Here is a 23,396-nt window from a genome sequence, read left to right as displayed (position 1 = left end):
AGCAGGCGAAATACGCTTCTTTTACACGCTAGCGCAGTCAGACAGGGAGGACAGCTCCAAGGAGGAGACTCATGACTCTAGCGCTCCATCGTCCAGAGAAGTGAGTCTGGAGCCCTGTGCTGCACTGCCCCATGCCATGACCTTGGACACAGGACTGTTTCCTCAGGGGGAAATAGGGAGGCTCCAAGCCCAAGTGGTGGTGAAGCTTTGCTGCACCTGCACACAGGAGGTCCCCAATTAATACACATCACTCAACTGGGAAAATGAAGCACACCATTCATTTTTGCAAAATATTTATTAAAAAACTAAAGTGAATGTGGCAAAAAAAACCCAACACAAACCTTTAAATAGCAAGCATATGACACTGGTTATAAAGCTTTTTCAACTCTACTGATCTAGTCTTTCCCAACATCTACTGTCAAGGAGGACCTCTGAGGGAACCACGCATAAACAGGTCATCTGCACTAGTGATGAGCAAAACCTAACGACGTGAGAACTGTCGATGGCCATGCGACTCGCCTTCCTCAGCAATCCACCCCAAACATGAGCGACGAAATCTGAGGAGTGTTCACGGGGACTGTAGTTCTGGTTTTAATGGGGGGTGGGGGGCTGTCGGGGGATAAAACAGTAGACAGAGTCACTGGAGGGCAATCTTTAAGCACCTTTAAAATCTGGACCCTTTTCCACAATTTAACCCAGTACTTCTCAAACTTGACTGTCGTAATGAGTCACCTGATGAGACTGCTGAATTCACAGGCTCCCCATTCCGCAGGTTGAAGGGGAGCACTCCGGTGATTCTGTGCACACTGGTTAGCCGTCCAGTTGGAGAAACACCGTTTAAAATGCATTAAAACGATTCCTACCCCCTAAAAACAAGATAAAAGTAAAGAATCTGCTGACAGTCACTGTGCTTTTGTCAACTTGGCGGGACCAACACAGGGAGGCAGGAGCCTGCCATTCCTGACAGACTGGTCTACAGGAGCCCTGAGCAACCTGTCAAGTGCTGTTCAGCAAGTAAATAAAACTGAATAATCAAGTTGATTTTAGCTCACAGGACAGCCTCCAAATGACTAACAGGCCAACCCCATTCATCCCAGTTTAATGAACTCTGTTGGGCCGGCGCCAGATGGGAAGCTGCTGTTCAGACAGAACACAGGGTATGTGGATCCTGACTTGTGAAGACACAGTGAATAAAACATCTGTAAAAACCTTTATTAACCAGAGAGCACGATGCCCAAATGATTTCAGGGCATCATGGACAACATGTAGAAATAGTCACATTGATTCCAAGGTTCCCATTATCCGCAAAAAGGTGTGCTATGGCTGTGTCAAAAACAAGGCAGTCACTGTTCAGGATGGCCGCGGCCACGCCGTCGTGGATGGACCGCGGCGTGGCCTCCCAGGTCAGTCTCCGCCGGTTCCCGTTCAGCTCCAGCCTGTAGGCAAAGTTCTCGGCCTGCTTGCGGGTGCCGATGAGCAGGACGATGGCGAAGAACTGCTGGTGGCCTTCATACTTCTCCTGTTTCTCCAGCACCAGCATGAAGTGATGGCCGAAACACGACTGCATCATCACCCAGTCGACAGCCCCTGGCAGGTTAATGTCTGTGGCTAGGAAGACGATGTCCTCTCCCTGGAGGGTGGTGATGCTCTTGTGGGCGTGCATGAGATGGGACATCACGGCCTCCAGGGACCCCTGCCACTTGCAGGAAGCGCCGGGACAAGGGCAGGAGTAGGGCCGGTACTCGCAGATGTCTTCGTGTTCCGGCTTCTCCGTGTGGTGCAGGGTCAGGGAGCAGCCCGTGGTGGCGTACTGCAAGGATGAAAGAGACACATTGAGCCATCGGGCCTTCTCAGAGCTTTCACAGGTGCACGCCTCTGAGAGGATTCACCCACTCAGGCTTTTGGGGCTCAAACTGCATTCTTGTGTCAGCTACTTTTGCTCGAGATGAGTTAAATACTTACAAGTCTCAGTTCCTATTCACCATCAATACAGCCCTGCATGAAATCAGGGGCAGGTCCTGAGCCAGGACTGCACTGCATTCCATGCCCCCATTCCTACATTAAAATCTTGAGAACTAAAGCGCTCCCACTATAAACATCTCAAACAAAACCACTCAGCCAGCCCTATAAAACCTGACCTTCCCCCTTATTTTCTGTGAATTGAAAGAATTTTTAAAGGAATTTAAAATCGCTTAGGGCTGAGGCTGGGCAAGGAATGTGGGTTATCTCCAGACTGGTTTTCACCTAAAGACCATTCTGAAAATAGCCTAATTCCTCTTTGTTGTCCCCTCCACTTCTTCCTGGCTCCAAGTGGTGGCTGGCAGGCAGGCGGTGGGGAAGGCTGCCCTCTGGGTCCCTGCTCTCGCCTGCTGGCCTGACTGGCCCAGGGCAGGGGAGGGCTGGAGACCCCTCACACTGCTAGAATATCACCTCACCTCCCTCACCTTTTAAACCCTCTCCCCCCAGGGGCTGTAAACATACTTGTTGGGTGAAAGGAAATCACACCCAGGAGCTACTTAACCAACTCAGGAGACTATGGTCAGCTTGGCTCCAGCCAGTGGAGGGTAAAATGAGAAGGGCCTGAGCCCACCAGACGTTCCCCAGACCACTTCCTCAAGGCCAGTGCACACCTCTTCATGACCAGGGACGTCAGGTCCTCATGACAGGCCCAGGAGGAAGGGGAATGAAAGTGGGCCCTGGAGTGGGCCCCTGTCCCAGGTGAGTTTCGGTCAGTCAGCCCCTCAACGCTGCCTTAGCAGGAGAGGAACAAACCCTTTCCCCCTCAGCACTCCGAATGACATTCCCAATGGGTAAATCACACCCATCATGGAAAAGCCCAAGCCAAAAGGTACTAGACTTCTGCTCCCAGCCTTCCCAGGAATGACCACGTGAACTCCCAGATGCCAGGTGGAGAATCAGCCACAAGCAGACACTTGCCCAGCGCACTGTGCTGGCATCTCGTAAAGAACAAGGAAACCCGAATCACCTTTTCGGGTGAAACCAGATGTCAGCCTCATCCCCTCGAGCACACAGTGGCAGGTAAACTGTCTGTTTACCCCACCTGGACTCCCCCACCCCTACTGAGACATGGGGACACCAAATGAGGGCCGGACCAGGTCATTTTTCTAAGATGTCGTGTCCAACTACTAACAAAACCAAACCCCTACAGCCGCTGTTGCTTCTCCCTACCCCGCCTTCAGGAATAAACTCCTTATGAACTTTCAGTAGGTCCAATTCTAATCTTTACAGCTGAATTTATCCCTAGCAACAAGCAGGCGCTGAGCTCCTCCTCCAGACGAGGCCTAAGCTGACTCACTGACAGGACAGAGAGGCAAAGACGCAGGCCTCCACTCCTCGGGAGATGAGCCTCCCTAATAAGGAAGAAGAGGGCGGCTTAAAGAAAAATGCAGCTCTTTCCTTCCCCATTCCTCAAGTGGATTACAATAATCTTCCACAGAAATTGGCAGAACTATCTCACTGTTATTTACCTTGCACATAGAAATTGCTTATTCATCTTTTTTAACTATGGACTCATTTTAAAAGCATGGGTGTAAAAAATTGAATCAGAAGGAGAAACAAATTTATTTATCCGTATATATTTATACTTTGTGTTCCTAACAAGGATAAGGCCCTAAAAAACAAATTCCTACTAACCGTGTTTTAAATCCAGGGTGTGACTAGGAATACAGGGCCTTCCGCTGTTCTTCTGTGAGTGATGGGTGAGGCATTTCTGCCCTGAGTTTAAAAACACACATTCACACAATAAAAATAGCAAGAATTAGCCCAGAGCCTGGCAGATTCTCTGGCTGAAACAAGCCATCAATATTTGGGTCTGAAGACGTTTCAGAACAGGCTGTTCACCACGATGCCCAGGAATAATTCTGGGAACGAGATGAACTTTGGCAGAGAGGCCAGAAAAGTACCAGCTCCTCCTCCTTGACCCAGAGCCCAAACCACTCCACGTTCACGAGCTCCAACGTATGCAAGTATTTATCATCCATCCATCGTTTTAGAATTTTCTCTCGTGTAACTCAAGTAGAATATGTAGATTCTGAATCATATGGTTTGCCTTACAAGTCACACACTCTTCCTTCAACTCAAATACAGAGGACAGGGAAGCTCCTTAAACCACACAAACAGGAAAGGTCTCACTGAGCGTCCGTGTAGACAATGACCTTATGAGAAGAGACCCTGCGACAGCCTCCATTAACTCAAATAAGCCTACTGTTGAAGTGTTAGGTGTTTTCTCTGCTTTTTCTAGACAAGCTAACTTGAATGTCAGTCTGCTCCTCCCCCGTTCCGTCAGGGGTGAGGGCGCGTCTTCATGACCACTGGTGCACTTTATGATGCTGGACTAGAGACGCTCTCTAAAAAGAAAAGATCTAGACTTTATACACGTGCACATACACACACACACACACTCTGCTGCCACACTTCATACTTGTAACAGTCTCAGCACTTCTGGAATGACATTCCAGAGCATGGTGGGTGTTCTTGTTGCCTACAATAGGGGCTGTCATAGGAGAGATCAGAGGGAGGGCTTCAGGCCTGTGAATTCCCCGAGATTGTATATCCAGGGGCCTTGAGCAGCAACCCAGATTGCGCTGGCCCCTGGGCTGGTGTTTCCCTGACAAGCTCCTGGGGTTTCTAAGGGCTGTGAACCTCCACCCTAGAACACACAGAGATTCCAAATCAGCCAGATCCCGCCCTTGGGTTTCCCATCGAGAGGAGCCCTACACTGCAACAACAGACAACTCAAATACACCAGAAATACAAATGATCAAGGAAGACCGGGGGACAGGTGATTTCACAGTGGGGATGGTGAGAAGGGGGAGGAAAGTTTCCCTGTGGACAGAGAGGAGTGTGGATGGAGTGGTTCCATCCGGTCTAGCACAGGGTGTGTGGGGATAATACCTAAGGGGGGAGGCAGGCCTGGATTCTGCAAGGGACTGGACCGCCAGTTTAGTTTATTTCAGGGTTTCTCTCCAGTGGCACTACTGACATGTTAGACCAGATAATTCTGTGTGGTGGGGGCAGTGCTGTGCATTGTAGGATGTTGAGCAGCATCCCTGGCCTCTAACTACTAGATGCCAGTAGCAACTGCCCCCCACCTTCCCCGTCATGACAACCAGAAGTCACGAGGCATGGCCAAATGTCTCCTGCGGGGCAAAGTCGCCCCAGTTGAGAGCCACTAGTTTTTCGACGAATGACAAAACCTGGCCGGGCACCACAATCACAGCTTCGAGGACAGGCGTCCTGGCCCCTCGTCCTCCACCGGAAAGCAGGTCAGGCCCATCAGTGCCCCGTCCCACGCCCACGACCCGGGACAGCTCAGGGATCCAGCCCTACACACAGCTAGATTCTGATCGTCTGCAAAGCACAGAGGTAGCCAAGGAGCTGGTGCGGCCCGTCTCACAGACTGGCTGACTCATTACAGCCACAAGGTCACTCGTGGCCACAGCAGGGGTGGAGCTGCATCCGTCCCCGGCTCCTCCTCTGGCGCTCTTTCCCTGCACGCACCAGCTTAGGAGTCAAAGAATCAATGTTTTGAGAAAAAGAAACAATTTACCTCTGCCTTGATCCCCAGCCCCGGCCCCCAAGCCAACACACACACACCCAGGGCCCGCAGGGTTCTAATATTAACCTCCTCCTTGGTTTGCAAGGAGAAAAACAGCCTGGCAGGCCTTCTCCCTCAGGAACCGGGCAGCAACACCTCACAAATAAGGAACCAGTAATTAGCCCTCTCTGGCATCTCCCGGAACATCCTGAGGTTTCACTTCTCACACTCTGAAAGGGCCTGCCCCCCAGACGTGAGAGTCCAAGGATGCCCTCCTCCTGGCGACGCCCGGCCCCCGCTGCACTCTGGTGCCTGAGATACAGCTCCTGGACGGTGCGCAGAGGCTGCCTGCGGGTCCTGGGGCACGTCCACAGCTACAAACAAACGAGACGTCTCCACAGGGAAGTTCTGCTCCTGCCCCCTGGGGGCGGGCGTGCGGTGGGAATTTGCTGTAAGTAAACCTGGGGGGGGCACACTGGTGGGAGGCATACAACCACACAGAAGCCCAAAGCTGAAGAATGGAGGGCGGGAAGATGGACCAGCAGAAGGAGACACAAAATGTTGAAATAACATTTCTGACTTCTCTGTGGAAACCTTTCGTGTTGCAGTGGCTCAGAAGTCTTGTGCAAACGTGTTCTGCCATGACAGGCAATGTGTGACCTGGTGCCTCCTTTGTAAGTCTTTGCAGAAAGCAGTAAATAGTGCTGATTTGTTTCCTGGGCATGGAGTTTGAAGGCTGTTTTTAAGCTGGAATATAGACAGGGCTTTTCCCTTTTTGACACAGAAACCCCTTTACACACAAATACACATGACAAGACAGGTCAGAAACATAGTCAAATACTAGACACCTGTTATTTACCTAATAAACACAGTCACATTATATTTGTTTATGGAACAATCATATAAGCAGAATAACCTTCCTCAGCCGGGGTGCTAGTGAAGGTCATGGTTCCTGTGACTGGTTTAGAACAAGTCATTTAACCTATTTAATTAAATTTGAGTCTACGAGATCCAAGAAAGATGTGCTGAACCCCAACAATGAGGGCGCCGTGAGCTCCAGGCAGAAGCAGGTCCCTCCCCGGGGCTGAGGTCACCGCCCGGCCGCCATCTGCTCACCTCCCAGGAAACCGTGAAACGTATTAGCAAAGTATGTCCCAGCGCCTCAAAAGAGAATGTCTCAAGAAAAACAAAGCACAATCAACATTTTATTGTTGATAGTCGTAAACTTCTGAATTAAATCCAAGAAATGACCTTGTCTTGGAGTAAGCAAAAGCAAACCGCACTTTCCTTCAATCTACACAAGCTGTCATCACAAAATGCACACTGATGGCTACGCAATGAGTGACCATGGACTGGGAAACAAAAATGATACAAAGGGCGTTACTGCGGCAACAACCGAACTCTGCACACAGACTGAGCATGAGATAACAGTGTCTACTGCAGGTCGCACTTCCTGATTTTGATAAGCGTACCATAATTACGTAAGAAAATGTCCTTGTTTTTAGGAGAAACATGGTGCAGTATCTAGGGGTCAAGGGGCAGCATGCCTACAATTTACATTCAAATGGTTTAAAAACACAGGTATGAATGGAGAGCGCACAAATGATAGAGCAAATGTGACAAAAAGGAGACAACTGGTGAATCAGAATAAAGCGTATGTGGGTATTTTTTTGTACTATTATTGCAACTGTTGTGTAAATTTGAAATCATATAAAAATAAAAACACATTAAAAGAATCCAGGGACTGAGTTGGCATATTTATCTTTTATGGGATAGAGATTCCTTTTGCAAAATTGGTTGAATGAGTTGTTTTATCATAATAGTGTTTTTTTTTTCTTTTTTAGAGAAAACATACTTTTAACTACATATCCACATGTAAACACAACTAAGTTAATAGTTTTTCTCTTACTAGAAGCTTTTGGGATGCATTTTAGTGAATCAATAAAATTGTGCAATGCAGACATCAATTGTTGTAATAACCCACACTTCTTTGACCCCCACAGAAGACAAAGCCTTCACCGCTGCTCCTCTGATCCTTCTAAAGGTCTGTGGGCACCTGACAGATCCGGGGCCCTGGACTATAGTTTCCAGCCTCTGCAGTTTCATTATCCACCACCCTGAGTGGTCCAAGGTAAACTCCTACTGGATTCCAGACCCCATCTGAAAGAGGAGCTCCAGGAATGACTTACCCCAACTCCTTCCCCTTACATGCTGACCCCGTTAGCATTGGGCAGGTGAACCCCAAAGATGGAATCAGAGTATGTGAGCCCAACTGGAAGGATGAATTCCTGGCAGGATAACTTATTATGTATGACCAGCAGATAATTAGGGGCCTACTGGCTGGAGTCTCTCTTCTCAACAATCTTTAGACTTGTTCAAATGGGAGTTGTAGCTACACCTGGTATAGACCCAAATCACAGCAAAGCTTACATTTAACCAGCAGTTAAACTTCAATTTTACCACTTTTTAAAAGGACTTGTAGCAATTCAAGCTAGCTCCTTTGTTACTAAAAATGTGTTTATCTGCCCTCAAAATATCACTGAATGATCGCAGGTTATTTTCCAGTTAATTTATGGGTCTATTAATTTTGATCATTGACTTGCTGATTTACTGTCTGCTTCCTGCCCACCCAATACTTATTAGTAAATGAATAAATATGAGGTTTATCTGCAGAAGATGACTGTTCTCCACCATGTTAATTTTACTGTAATTAAAAGTTTTACTGTGGAACTTAGAATTAGAAAAAAAATTCAATAGACCTTGAGGTCACACAAGGCAAAATATTTATTTTAGACTTCAGTCACTATGGGTTTGCTTTGTAATTTTTGATAAAATCATTTCACACATTGTATTTACATAAACTATTTGGGGTGGGGGTGTTTACAGCTTTTCTGAAACCTTACACAGATGGGGAAATGACGACTCTGTGGTCATTTTGACAGCTCTATGTCCCTCTTGCTAAAAATGTGTTTACAACCACTGGTGGAGTAGCTATGATTAGAACTCAAATGCCCAGTGTCCTGTGTGACCTTGAATCGATCCTACAGTGTCACCCGAGTGGGTCTACAAAACAGCCCACAACTCATCCCTTGACTATATGTACCGTGGAGAAGTTCAGATGTGGGCAACAGGCGAAAGTGAAAGCTCTTCTTGTGACTTAATTATAATACTCGACCTGCATCTGTCTAGCATCCTTCCTCTAAGAACATTGGCGAATTGTCGCTTAACTCAAATGGTAAATTCCTCCCCTCGCTATGAGATAGTGAAGAGATAAGTATCAACCAGTAGTGCAGTCACGGTTCCACAGATAATATGAGAAGACAACGTCACTCAGTACCAAAGGTGGTGAGACTAAGAAAATACTGACATTGAACTTCATCAACTTTCTTCTGGAGAAGGCAATTCCAATTAAAATCTTGGGTTCAAAAAATTCCTCCTTTTTGACAACCCCCATGTTGCAGACAGCTCTTACTAAAGGTGTCTTGGTAGAAGACTTGGGCGTAGTATCGTCACAGTAACCTGAGAACATCCTGCTATTGGGGAGGGGAGTGAATGTGGCCTTATAGAGACTGCCTGGGCTGGCAGGGCTTTATTTTTAATCTTAGAAACTTAAACAAAAGTTGACTTTTGACCACGTATGCTTCTCATCTGACTATAGCTCGAGTTGGCAGTGGCCACACACCGTCTTGGAGAACCAGTTCTGTAAGTCTCTTCAGAGTTAAGGCTTCATGGCCACCTTTTCAACTGGCCCTCACTCTTCCCCGCCAGGCTCCCTTGCATCAACACACTGACGGCCCTGACCACTCTCCAGAGAGTGCCACATCCCTCAGCAGTCTTTATTTCTCAACTAAAGCAATCGAATTCACCAGAAAACTTCAGTGGTAGGGTTGCCAGATTTAGCAAATAAAAATACAAGATGCCCAATGTGTCCCAGGCAATATTTGGGTTATACTTATACCAAAAATTGTTTATGTGAAATTCAAATTTAACTGGGCATCCTGTTTTCTACCTGGTAGTCCTAATAAAGAGTGCTCCTCCTGTACCACTGCCATCCCTCTCGAGACCACCATGTGAGTCTGGGATGGGAAGGAGATGACTGTCCTCAGCAAGGTGGAGTGGGCAGCACACAGGGCAGGAGGCTGAGGCGGCAGATACTGTATGTGTAATTACAAGGCCATTCTGGAGTTTCTGCTCCCCAACTCACAAACTGTATGACTGTAGGCAAATCTCTTGGAGAGGGATACTAACCATGTCCTATTTCCCTTTCAAAGTAATTGGGAGGATAACATGAGATAGTACCTAGTTCAGACAGGTAAACAACGTTCTCTACGAGCAGCTCTGCTGGCCTCTGCACCTAAGCCCATCGGGATCTGCCATTCCTTCCTTCTTCATGGGCAAACTGCTGCTCATCCTCCATAACACAGCCACAGCACCACCTCTGCAGGGAGGTCCCCAGACTCCTGCTCATCTTCCATAATGCAGCCCCAGTACTACCTCTGCAGGGAGGTCCCCGGACTCCTGCTCATCCTCTATAACGCAGCCCCGACACCGTCTCTGCAGGGAGGTCCCCAGACTCCTGCTCATCCTCTATAATGCAGCCCTGACACCGTCTCTGCAAGGAGGTCCCCAGACTCCTGCTCATCCTCTATAACGCAGCCCCGACACCGTCTCTGCAGGGAGGTCCCCAGACTCCTGCTCATCCTCTATAACGCAGCCCCGACACCGTCTCTGCAGGGAGGTCCCCAGACTCCTGCTCATCCTCTATAACGCAGCCCCGACACCGTCTCTGCAGGGAGGTCCCCAGACTCCTGCTCATCCTCTATAACGCAGCCCCGACACCGTCTCTGCAGGGAGGTCCCCAGACTCCTGCTCATCCTCTATAACGCAGCCCCGACACCGTCTCTGCAGGGAGGTCCCCAGACTCCTGCTCATCCTCTATAACGCAGCCCCGACACCGTCTCTGCAGGGAGGTCCCCAGACTCCTCTGCTCCTAAGACTCAGAGGGGCTCTGTGGCACATCTCTCTCCACCGTTAGACTCAGAGTTTCAGAAGGACGAGGGCGGAGGGGAGGCAACGGCTGGCTAGGCAGACGGTGTGTAGGAAGGAGCAGGCTTGGGGCTGCTGGCGATTCCAAGGCAGATGAAAAGTTAGTGGGTAATCAGGAGGAGCCAACTGTGGCCTGAAGTTACTTCAGGGAGAAAAAGCAGGCAGGAGCATAAGCAAACGGAAGGCCAACCCCCACTGTGGGGGTGCCGGAGAGAAATGGGCTTGCACTTGCCGATGATTCCAAGTGAGAAGGCAATCTGGCTCTACTATCAGAAGCTTTTCACTTCTGCGTACACCCTGTGGCCCTACCATTCAACTTCTAGGAATTTATCATTAGGAAATAATTATTTTCTTATGCACAAGGATTCAGTTTAGCAGTACTTTCTTCTTTTTTATCACAGTAAGAAAACAAAATGATTTAAATGACCAAAAACAGGAGCTTGATTAAATAACTCAGATACTGTTATGGAATTGTAATACTATGCAGCCACTAAACATGACCTTAAGACTATTTAACAATGTGTAAAAGCAGTCATGATGTGTCAGATGAAAAAACAGGTTATGACAGAGTATGCGGATTCCCCATCTTACCTATTTCTTTTTTTTTTTGAATGAAAAACTCCACTGATGTAGAAGTAAGTTTGCAAAGACATATGCAAAAATGGTATAGTGGTTATTTCTAGGTGGGGGATAATAGGAAATTTTAATTTTTTATTACTTTCTACATTTAAAACTAATGATCATAACTTTAAAAATATTTTTTATAATGTGTAAAATAAAATACACACATTAAAAAATGCTGTGTAATCCAACTGGCTTTCCTTCTAAAAGCATTAAAGAAATGAAAATATGTCTCATCACTGGAAACCAATGCCAGGGCCACCTCTGCTGGCTCGATGGAACTCTCCATGATCAGGAGTAGCGAAGAGAGCCTCAGGGTGAGAATCTACGGAAGAAAATTAGGAAGACTCCTGTTTTTCTTCTTAAAGTTTATGCCTGGACTTGACCTCAGACACTGGCCAGGTGCTGTCAGCTTCTAACTGTGACATTTACTTAGTGTATACTGTGCTGGGTTGTGCGTGGCATTCTGCATGAATTAATAATGAGTCTGATCCTCACAACAACCCAATCATCTCCCCATTTGACCAATGAGCCACTGAGGCCTGGAGAGGTCACCAGCCAGTCCCAGTGGGGAAAGATGGGGACCTGGACCAGGAGGCTCGAGTAGGGCCTGCCCTCAACACAACCCGAGGAGGAGGTAACCTGGGGGAGGACTGACCCAAAGACACTACCTTTGTGGATTCAAAGTTGTGAGATTGGGCCCAGGCCCATGCATTTCACACAGGTACATCTTCCACCCACCTCCACAGTGTCTGTTGCTGAAAACCGGGAGGGGGTCACCTTTTATCTCACAGACACCGTATAGTCTAAAAATCATTACGTAAAATCTCTATCCAACTGGAAATGAGAATGACAATTTCCCAATTTTTAAGAAACAAATGGAGAAAGATGGGCATCTGGGGCAAAGTTGATGAAATTCTGCTAAAGAATTTTCAGTATCTCTCCTAAGCCTTAGAAAGTACATGCTAAGGTTTAATATAAAGATACATTTGATCAGGAAAATGTTTTGGCTTTCTTATTTTCCTTTTCAGGATGTCCAGAGCAGAATCACATTCGAATGCCCCATGTATGATCATGCTCTGCACGACTTACCAGCAATATACATGCCGGTATTCGCTTTAGCAAATGCATACCTACTATGTGCCCCTTTCAAAGAGTGGGGACCTGATGGGTTTGAATGAGAAATGCCATTGTTCACAAGTTTTGTCAGATGTGCAAGTCTGGCTCTTAGGACATTTCACATGAGGTCTCACCATAGTCCTATGTATATAGCACTTTATATGGGGCTTCAAGGGGCTTTAATGCAGAACGGGAGAATCTAACCAATCCAGACTGGGGACTTTATAGGCCAGACCTGCTGTACCTTTCGGTTTGCCTCCATTGGTTGTACTAAAGATCAACTTTAAGTAACAATGATTTACTCCAGTTCCAGGCCGTGGTAACCTGTGAAAAATCTTTGGCCAACTACGCGTAGAGTCAGCATTAAACTTTAGTCCCCCTCCCTGGCATTCCGGTGCTTCTGTTCTTAATTTTACACTCAAAAGCTGTATTGTCAGTTTCAGTCTTGACAATCTCAAGCCTCACCGTCCGTGTACATGGGCTCTGCCAGCACAGCTTTTATGAGACAACCTTCTCAACTTCAGCCAGGAGTGAAGACCACGGGGACAATTTCCAAAGTAAATGATTTGTGTCTTAGGAGGATTTTTGAGGTTAAGAAGAGATCTTTGAAATGGTTTTGGTAAATCAGCTCATCCCTTCAGACTTCTAGGTGATTGATCACCCATCACCTAGCAACCACCCTAATACCACCCACCTTCCATCTGATCTGGTGAAGCAAAAGCCCTCTGCAGCACTTCCACTCTGATCTCGGAGCGCCCACCAGCTGAGTGTTGTCTCCACTCTTTTTAACCGATGATCAGGCTCGGGGGGGACCCCGTTCTGTCTCCTGCCTTGTGCTCTTTCCCCTGGGACAGCTTTCTAGATTCTGCAATCTCAGAGCAAAAAGGATCCTTGGTATAATCACTTAATCACTGAGCCCAACTCTTTCTCTCTTTTTTTTTTAAAACTTTTTATTTATTTACTTTTTCCCCCAAAGCCCCAGTAGATAGTTGTATGTCATAGCTGCACATCCTTCTAGTTGCTGTATGTGGGACTCGGCCTCAGCATGGCCGGAGAAGTGGTACGTCGGTGCACACCCGGGATCCGAACCCGGGCCGCCAGCAGCGGAGCGCGTGCACTTAACCACTAAACCACGGGGCCGGCCCCCAACTCTTTCTCTTAAAGATAAAGACATTCAGATGCAAAGAAATAAACTGACGTGTACGAAGTCAAACATCTAGTCACAGGACAACAGTTCAGATCTCCCAATGGCCAGGAAGGAATATTCTGTCAGCAAAATAAAGATGAAAACAACATGAGCTCTGAAATCACCTACAGTTGTGACCTCTCAGAGTCCAGGGTTCATGTATGGTAAGAGTTAAATGAGAGCTTCCCCTCAGTAAATGCTCCCTACAGGAGAACCAGATCAGAGGCTGCACAGTGGCAGCTGGAATTTGGCCTGCAGACATGGTCGGTTTGGCCTGCAAGTGCTGGCTTTAAATCTGAATTTGGCCAATGTTAAAAAAAAAAGTAAGAAAAAATTGAGATATTTAACATTTTAAAAATCAAGATTTATGACTTTTCTTGAAAAAATCCAAAGGTCTGGCATGGCCACATCCACATTCCCTCCCGCCCCTGCCAGTCAGCCAGAGCTGAGCAGAAGCTGCCCTCTTGGAGGCAGCACGCAGTCTCTAGCTCCCAGCCGTCTCCACGGCTCCACGAGGGCTCCTGAAGCCCAAGGCCACGTGTCAGAGGCCTCGCTCCCTGCACACCTGGCCCCGCTGGTGTTCAGAGTCGTCTGCCCTGGACAAGATGAGTGCACACTGAGGAGCTTTTAACTTTCAACTGGGTTATCTGACTTGACTTTTTTTTATTAAGGAACAGAAACAGCTCTGTCACAATCCCACTGCGGGGAAGAGTTGTCTGACTGAGGCTTTCCAGTTCAGTAATTATTTGGAGATATGCTACTAGAAACTTGTAGAGAAGACAAAGAAAGAACGGAAAGAAAATGTATTGTAGTGTAAGTGGGCTGGAGTGGGTCAGCATTTCCCACCGTTGCGGAAAGAAGTACTTGGCAGATGTTAAAATACACTGGTTGGTGGGGCCACATGTGTCAACCTTCCCTTCTCCTCTACACCCATGCTCCACTGAGGTGGTGGGTTTGAGATATGGGGACAGGATGTCAAACTCCTCAGGCATGCAACAAGCTGCAAAATGGACTAAAAATACCACAAGTGGAAGACAGCCACGCTCTGATAGAGACCTTTTTTTTTTAAAAGGAGACCTAGGCTAATAGTGCATGCAGTGCCTTCTGTCAGAGGAGCTGGCAGCACTCTTGCCTTTAGTGAAGGGGCCCCACACCTGTGTAAGGAAGCTATTTGGCAACACGGCCACTTTGTGGCCAAGTGAATCATGAGCAGTTCAGAGCTGTGATGAAATCCTCCCAAATATTAGGTTTGTAGGCTATTTCCCCCCAATCTTCCCACTCCAAATGCCCTAAAAATTCCCACCAATGAACTTTATAGTGAACATATATGTTGTCTCATTGGGATTTTCCCATCAGAGGCCCATCTGGTGACTTCATCAGTCAGATGGTTCTGTCACTGGTGTCAACCTTCAGTTATGATTTGGAGCCTTGGAGTATGAGCTCAGACTCAAAATCCCCACATAGTAGTACAAAGGTGTGATGTGTACCTTTGGGGTGCAGGTCATGGACCGGCCATTGTGTGACCCTTACAAGTCACTCAACACTTAACCTCTCCACAGGCATTTGTTTCCTAACCTGCAAAGAAGAAAGGCAATCTAATAACAGATGACCCACACGAAGTGGCTGGCCCACAGAGAGCATCCCATAAGCATTCCACAGAGCTGCCCTACTTTTCATGGAATGCTAGAAGCTACAGGTTCTTGGAGGTCGAGCAGTCCGACTCCCTCATTTACAGATGAGGAAGTCCAGGCCCCCAGAGGTGGTCCCCCAGGCAAGCAATGGAGACCTGGGCACTGGTACTCTACCCAACACTGGTTTTCTCACGTAAGCCAGCCCATGAGACAGATCTGAGGGCAGGGAGGGGCAGTGACAGGGCAGTCCCTGTGATCTCCAGGAGCAAGTGCAGGCCAAAGGGCCAGCTACACAGACCTACTTTGTTGAAGCTGACATAGGCCTTAGTATGCTCTCATCCTCCCCAACTAACATACCTTGGTTGCTTGCTGGGCCTCTGAATACATCCAAGTTTGATTTATCCAAACTAATTGGCTGAGCTGCCCTCTCCACAGTTTGGATTACTGGCCAATCAAAGTCGGGACATGCATATTTCAGCTTTATAACTCGCACACACATGCATACACACAAAAGGACCCCACGATCACTTTCTTGGTTCCTGGTCTGCAGGGGAATGGTTGATCTGTTTAATTTCAGCTTGCAAAATGACAGCTTCGCCCAACTGCACCCTTACAGAATAGGGTCTTGGGCAATCACCGATATGTACAGAAACACTGGGTACCCCTGACTCCCAAGAGAACTATTCTTCAAGAGAGACGTCACTAGCATGTTACACGTTAGGAAAGAACATACGCTACAATAGGAACCAGAATCCAGATCCTGAAGGTGAAACTTCACACTGCACATAGCATATTATAACTGCTTCCTTCCCTCTCTCGGGAGCAACAGAATGCTCTTACGAGATGGCTTTTTAAAAATAAGTCATGGAATACTGACTGATATCGAATGCTCATTTGTGAACTGTAATTCATCTAAAGCCATTTCTTCTCTGGGCCACTGAAGGTTTGGGGGGAAGTGAAGGGCTGAGAAGATGGCTCCCCAGAAATCCTGTGGGGCATCTCCCCATCCCCCAACTCCCACAATATATCTCAAACACCAAATATCCACTCTTATGTCCACTATCACCAATCTTCTCTTGATCAACAGGCTGCCACCTTCTTCATGACCCTAAGAAAATTATGGAAATATTTGTCTAAATTTTACGAGAAACAACTCCTGGGCTGGGTGAATTAGTAAGCATTAGATGAGGACTGGTTGAAGGCAGAGTCATTGATTAAGGCTGACTGAAACCCAGAGCCCAAACACAGAGTCAAACCCTTATTTGAATATGCTATTTTAAAACTGATGGGTGGCAGGGCACAGACCAAATTAAATCACTCATTTTACTGACTTGAGTCCCCAGCTCAATTCTCTGGTGCATTATTTTTAATTTAAAAATAAGCTCTTGCCCTATAAAAATTAGCAGCACCAAGGAGAAATGCAGGACAGCCTAAACGGCCCAAGAGGCATAGCAGCTCCTTCTACAACAAAACTCTGAAGTATTAATGACATTATTCCCATTTCTAAGTTTAGAAAACAAACTTCATGGTATAACCCTAGGTTATAAGAGGTAATCTAGACAGGTATGTCTCTGAAACTGCTCCTGAAGTTAAGTGATAGATAGAGGGAAACGATGTTATAATATGACCACACGATGCAATACTCTGCAGCCATTTAAGATACAATGAAGTAGAGCTAGGTTTCAGACATAGAAAAATAGGTGTGATAATATGAATCTAAAACAGTAAGCTGCAGAAGCCATTTTTGGAGGAGAAACTTACATCTATGCCTGTGTATATATAAACCTTCCAGACACACACTGACATCTACGATTCTATACTCAGCTGTGAGAGTATATTTACACATAGCTAGAAAAAGTCTATGAAGATACACACTAAACCTAACAATGGTAGGAAAGGAGGCAAGAGGTCTTGGTCTTTCACTTCACTTTTCTTGTCTTAGTAGTTTGCATTTTTTGCAAGAGCATCAAGAACTTTTTAAACTAAATAAAAAATAAAGTGATGGGCTTCAAGGAACTGTACAACAGCTCCTGTGTGCCCTTCCTGTTAAATTCCTGATCAACTCTTGTTTTCACCCCACTTAGTAAGAAAACACAACTCCTCAGTCCTTGGAAAGCTAGGAGAAGGAAAGGCGTGGCTTGCAGGGTTTTCTTGTTGCTGGAGAAAAACAGGCTGTAGGGCGCCCTTTTTTTAGCTACACTCCCGAGGGCCCCCACGTGTCAGGGGCGCGCAGACGGCAGGCGCGGGGGGCAGGAGGAATCCACTACCAATCCTTCCAAGCCCAGTGCTGGTAAAGGGCGCGTTTACTTGCCCATTTCCTCTTTCCTCAATACCCTGTAGAGAGTCAGCTTCCCGGTCCAAGTTGTACTTGTGCGGCCAGCCCCACCGAGCACACCCGAGTACACGTCTGCAGACGACGCGGGCACCGCGCGGGAGAGCCGCGATGTGCCCTAACCACGAGCGCGTGCCAACTAGTCTGGGGTCAGCGCCCGGGCAACTGTCAGTCCAGGGCCACTCCCAAAGTGCACAGGTGGGCATGGGGGAGGGTAGACAAAGTGTACGCATTTTTTTTTTTTTTTAACAAGAGAGATGCCACCTGCCTCTCCGCGCCCGCGAGTGGGCTGGAAGACACGGGAGTTCCGGGAGGTGACCGGGCGGAGGTGCGCCGAGGGCATCTGGCCTTACCTTGCAGGGGAACAGGACCGCCGAGGCCACCTTCTCCATAGCCAGGTTCCTGATGCTGGGCGTCAGGGCGCCCCTGCACGTCGGGCAGCAGCTCAACTTCTGGCGGCATTGGTTACACACCAGGTGCCCGGCCTGGCACTGCAGGATGGGGGGCAGGACATAGTCAAAGCAGACCGGGCACTCGAAGAGCGAGGTCAGCTCGTGGTGCTGCGGGGACACCGGGCCAGCGCCGCCGCCGCCGCCGGGGCCCGAGATCACCGCCGCCGCGGCGGGCACCGCGGACGAGCCGGGGCCCGCAGCCGAGATGGTGGCGGCGGCCGGGGGCGCAGCCGGGGACGGGGCGTGCTGGGGCTGCGGCGGCGGCGGCTTGCTGCAGGGTTTGTTAGCGCTGGGGCCGGTGGAGGACGGGCGGCTCATCGCGCTCCGAACCCACCATGGAACTGCGGGCGCCTGCCTGCCGCGGGGCCGCCGGGGTCAGGGCTGCGCGCGCCCCGCGGGCGCCGGGCTCCGGGGCCACGCCACCGCGCCCAGCCCGGGACGGCGGCCGGGACGGCGCGCAGGGCGGGGGGGCTGGCCGCGCCGCCGCTCTCGGGCCCCCGCGTGCCCGCGCCCCTCCGCGCCCGACCCCGAGCGCAGCGCAGAGCCCCGGCCCAGCCGCTTCTGGAGCGGCCGCTGACGCAAGCCCCGGGGGCGCGCGCGGACGTGACGCGGGGACACGTGTGCGGCCGCCGGGCGCGGGCACCGGCAGAGCCGCCCTGCGCTGGGCGCGGCTCCGGCGGGGGACGCGGGGACCGCCTCGCGCCGGCGCTGCCTCGGGCCCGGCCGGCCGCGCCAGTGAGCATGCCCGGTGGGCGCGGGCGCGCGGGCGGCTTTTCCGGGGCGGGGCGGGGCCGCCCCTCGCGGAGGCGTCGCCCGAGTCCCCGGCCACACCCCAGGAGCCACGCCGACGCGGCCCCGGGCGCCAACCACAAGGGCGACTTCGGGCGGGGCGGGGACTGGCACGGGGGCGGGGCGGGACGCGGGCGCCCCGACGGGTCGGAAAGAGCCCGAGGTCTCCGCCTGGGGTGAGTCACCGGCCAGCGGCTCGTGGTCTGGGACGCGGCGTCAGGACGCGGGGCTGTGGGCGGAGCGGGCACGGGACCGTGTGTCGCGCTGTTCAGGGTGGGTTCAGGCCACCCCTTGGTCCTGCTCCCCAGGGCGGGAGGGGGCAAACGCTTGATTCCTTTTTCAGCGGACCTGCCGAAGGCTTCGTTGAGTTGAGCGCCTCTGACTTGCAGAGCAGGCCCGGGAGGGAGTTCACGGACAGCGTCTGCCAAAAGGAGCGTGCGAGATCACCTAGGAATGCCAGAAACGTGGGCTGGGTCGTGAGGCCCGGGAAGACAGTGGATGACTCTCCAGCACAACGGGCTGCGTCCTCGCCTTTGAGATACCGCCGAAGTCCGAGGCTTTGATGCGAGGTGTCGGCGCTCGCCCTGCACCCTAGCGGACGCCCGAGGGGGGTGACAGCCCAGAGCGAACCACATGTTTATTTAATGTGTACTGTGTGCTGCCAGTTAAATTGCTTTTCTACATACTTTGAGCCACTGACACTGGAATTGGGGAAGGGGGTACCTAGAGGGAATCGGATGATACTTTGTAGGAGAGACGGTGGAAGGGAACAGTCGGGACTGGGTGAAGAACGGTGCCCTCCGCTTACCATCTCTGTGACTTTGGGCAACTTCGTTAATTTCTCTGCGCCTCAGTTTGCGCATCTGTAAGGGTGGGATAAAAACTACCTATTTTTATAGGTGGGTAGTGAGCATTAAATGGGTTTGATAAATGCCGAGAACCTGGCTCATCATAAGCACTGCTTAAACGTTAGCTGTTATTTTTAAGAAATATTATTAGTGAATGTTTAATATTAATGAGTATTAGTGAATAAAATCTGTCCAAGAAATATGCTCTTAGAGCCCAGAAGAAATCAAGTTTAATCTTATAAATGTTATCTGGAAAGACTACATGCATGGAATTGGTGGAATTTGATCTAAATCTTGAAAATAATTAATAGAGGTGACGTCATTCCATCAATCGGGACATGTTTCCCCAGCATTTGTTCTGCACCAGCCGCTGTTTGGGTCTGAGAATGGTTCTGCTGCAGTTTCCGTTCTCGTAAGGGAGCAGCGTCATGTCCAGACACTCACGGGAGAGGATTTCAGATGCATGGGGGGGGGGGGGGGAGGTGACGTTGTAGCAGGAGAGAAAGCACGGTGAGAGAAGGCATCCGGGTGCGCTGGGACTTGGGGGGTGGGGGGCACATGGGAGCCTCAATTGGACTGATAAGATTGTTACCTCAATGACAAGGGTTCCCCACTGTAGGTTTTTGAAAAGCGCTGTGGCATGGCTGAATCTGAGTTTTTAGAAGGGTGCTCTGGAGGAATACAAAATGCTAACTAATATTTATTGAGTGTTCACTCTGTGCCGGGTGTGGGTGGTTCTAAGCACTTTGCAACAAGCTTACAGGATGGATATTATTGTTATCATCTCCATATTGTAGTTGAGGAAACTAAGACACAGGGAGATTAATTTGCTCAAGATTACACAGCTGATAATGTTGGAAAATGCTCCGCACCCTCCTTCAACTCCTAGTCTCTATCCCTTTCAGTCAGGCCTGACCGCACCTTACAGGCTGGTTAAGGCTTCAAGATTAGTGCCCTCCACAGTCAGAACACAGTTGCACAGCCTGTAAGCAAGCACTGAATTTTGTGGACAACTTCACGTTAATTCTTTCCTTAGCTGGTCTGGAGAGGAAAATAATTAAGTCATATTCTATTTATTCCATTTTTACCTTTTTCTAGCTTTAAGAACATGATAGTGACAACAGAAAAAAATCACCCACAGTTTCACTTTTATTGGAGATAACATTTTCCACTTTTAATTTAAAACCCAAGCAAGTGGAATTAATTACCAGAATTGATTTTCTTTCCCTCCACCTCTGGCCTCTCAGTGCAGGTGCCCCTCGTGTTCCCAGGGCTTACTAGCTCTCACTGGAGAAGCCGGCCCCCACCCTTGCCCTGTTGACATGAGCGTTCAGTGTTCCCCACCAGCTGGGCCTTGGTTGTTCAAAGAGCAATTTGGTTTCAGATGTGTTGAAACAAAGACCAGGAAAAGCAATCCTCTGTGGAGAGAATTTGTTTTTTTCTAAAAATACAACTAAGCCATCCACTCTTACCTTGGCAAATGCCCCCCGTGGTGTGGAGAAATTTCTCCTGGCTTCCTCCTCCACATCATTGCACTCCTGATTAAGTCGACCGGGATAATTTAAAAAACCAACACTCCTCTGGGCAGCTGCTGAAGGTAGGTGGACAGACCTGCTGGTGACCTCTCCAGGCTGCCGGGCTGGCCTTTCCAGTCCTTCCTCCTCCCTGGGGCTTTTGCATCAGAGAAAGGCGGCTGTTTGCACCTTGGGCACGTCAGCCGGAGCATCTCTGTCAGGGGCATGGGTGCAGAGTTGTGCGAGGTTTATTTGCCCTTGGGAGTGGCTGCTGTGGCTGGGCTTGTGTTTAATGGGTGACTTTGTTGCCTGGGGAGGGGGGCGGGGTCCAGCCTGTGTTTCTCCTGATTCGTGACTCATTTACCGCATCTGCTGCATGACAGGTGGGCCTCCTCCCCCCACCCACAGATGGCACAAGAAGGACACGTGCAAAGCAGGACTCCTCTCCTTAACCCATCTCCCCCTCTGTACTACCCTTTGAAGACTTAGTGGGGTGGATTGAGTAACCTTTCTTTCCTTAAAATGTCAGGGTGAGTCTTGTCACACAGCCCACAGGTGAGCCCCTCCTCTCACCTGAACTGCTGAGCATGATGCAGAACGTCCCAGCCAGGCAGACACGCTCTCGCCCTTTCTGTAACTTGCAGATTGTGTGGTTTTGCACGTTGGGCAACTTCTGCAATCAGGCGAGTGGTGTGCATTTTCAGAGCAGAGTGTGGTCAGCTTTTTCTCTTTAGATTTGGACATGACTCAGGAGCGCACTGAAGCTTGCTGCGTGGAAATTCTGATATGGGGAAAGCTTGTGGGAAATTTAGAAGCGACTGTGGGGGCCCCTGGTAATTATGGTAGGAACTTTTACCTTTACCACGTACTTTCGTTTCAGGGGTGATTTCCACATGCTCAAACTTCCTTTGAATAACTATGGGTCATGTAAGCAAGTGTTTCTTGAATAATCACCATGGAGATAGGACTGTATCGCACGGAATAGGTATATACATTTGTGTTATTTTTGTATCTGCACTTAGCGACTATTTCTCTAGTGCTCCCTCTGTGCCAGGTACTCTTCTAAGCACTTTACATATTTTAATTCTTTTAGTCCTCACAATGTCTCTTATAAGGTAAATCTTTACAGATGACAAAACTGAGGGACAGGCCAAGTTAGCTGTAGTAAGTAGCCTCTAAGATGGCTGCGAGGATCCCTGCCCCCAGTCTCTGCTCCCTGTGTGACAGCTGGACTGACTCCCTTAAATGAACTGAATACAGCCACAGAGATAGAATGTCACTTTCCAGATCAGGTTACAATAAGACTAAGACTAGCTCTCTCTCTGCCTGTCCCTCTCTCAGCCCTCAGAGGGTGAAGCTGGCTGCCTCACTGTGAGCAGCCCTGTGAAAAGGCCCACATGGCAGGGAACTGATGTCTCTGGCCAACATCCAGCCAAGACCCCAGGCCTGGCTGACAGTTTGATTGCCCTTGTGAGACCCTGAGCCAGAGGACCCAGCTGTGGTGACACACAGAAACTGTGAGATAATACATGTTTGCTGTTTTAAGCCCCTAAGTTTGGGGGTAATTTGTTACACAGCAATATTTAACTAATACACTTGTCCAAGATCAAAAGCTTGTATGTAAAAAGAAATGCAAAGTATAGACCCTCTACTTTTTCTCTTAAATTATTTTTATTATAATGCTACTTTATAGAAACAATCTAGGAAAAAAATTTTATGATTATTGTATGTAGCTATAAAAACAAAAGAAATTGGAATACCAAAAAATCCAGAATTCATGTTTTTATTTCTTATTTTGATACTAATTCATAATTTTAAAATGATAATTTCATGTGATGGAAGATGTGCTAAAATGAAACCATCATTTATTTTGGAAACAACCTCAATGTCTATCAACAGGAAAATGAAGTATGTAAAGGCCTCCTACAAAATACTCTGCAACTTGGAAAAGGTCTCGAAGACAAACTGCTATATGGAAAAAGCAAGATGCAATGCAGAAACCCCCAAACAATCCCATTTTTGTAAAAAGAACCACGCAAAACAAAACTCCTATTTCTTTACGTGCTAAAGAGGGCATAGAAAGGTCTGGAAGGAGACAGTGAACTGATGACAGTGCTGGTTTCCGGGGGGAGTATGACTGGATGTGGGGAGCTTTTGCTTTGTATTTTCTATATTTCTATAGTTCGTTTTCCCTTTTGTCTTCTTTTTCTTTTTCTGCAATGAGAATTTATTCATGTGTTTCTGTGTAAATTAAAAAAAAAAAGTGTTGTCCTTGGCTTTCTGGGGTTATTTTAGTGTGGG

General features: G+C 48.7%; 1 protein-coding gene across 1 annotated transcript; it reads right to left on the bottom strand.

Annotated features, from left to right (window-relative positions):
* Positions 1-276: 276 nt before the first annotated feature.
* Positions 277-18,592, bottom strand: SIAH2 (siah E3 ubiquitin protein ligase 2). Its single transcript, XM_058550933.1, has 2 exons — positions 17,846-18,592; positions 277-1,810 (listed from the first exon to the last, which is right to left on the bottom strand). Exons 1-2 carry the CDS (start codon positions 18,260-18,262, stop codon positions 1,253-1,255), a joined length of 975 nt encoding a protein of 324 aa, XP_058406916.1. The 5' UTR covers positions 18,263-18,592; the 3' UTR covers positions 277-1,252.
* Between the last annotated feature and the right edge of the window lie 4,804 nt (positions 18,593-23,396).

This window comes from Diceros bicornis, chromosome 2 (assembly GCF_020826845.1).
Source record: "Diceros bicornis minor isolate mBicDic1 chromosome 2, mDicBic1.mat.cur, whole genome shotgun sequence".
Taxonomy (NCBI): domain Eukaryota; kingdom Metazoa; phylum Chordata; class Mammalia; order Perissodactyla; family Rhinocerotidae; genus Diceros; species Diceros bicornis.
This window is presented reverse-complemented; position numbering and strand designations above follow the sequence as displayed.

Coding starts and splice junctions, on each gene's coding strand:
- SIAH2 (XM_058550933.1), bottom strand. CDS start 18,262: ATGAGCCGCCCGTCCTCCACCGGCCCCAGCGCTAACAAACCCTGCAGC. Junction 1,811..17,845: donor CGGTCCTGTTCCCCTGCAAG/GTAAGGCCAGAT, acceptor TCATCCTTGCAG/TACGCCACCACGGGCTGCTC.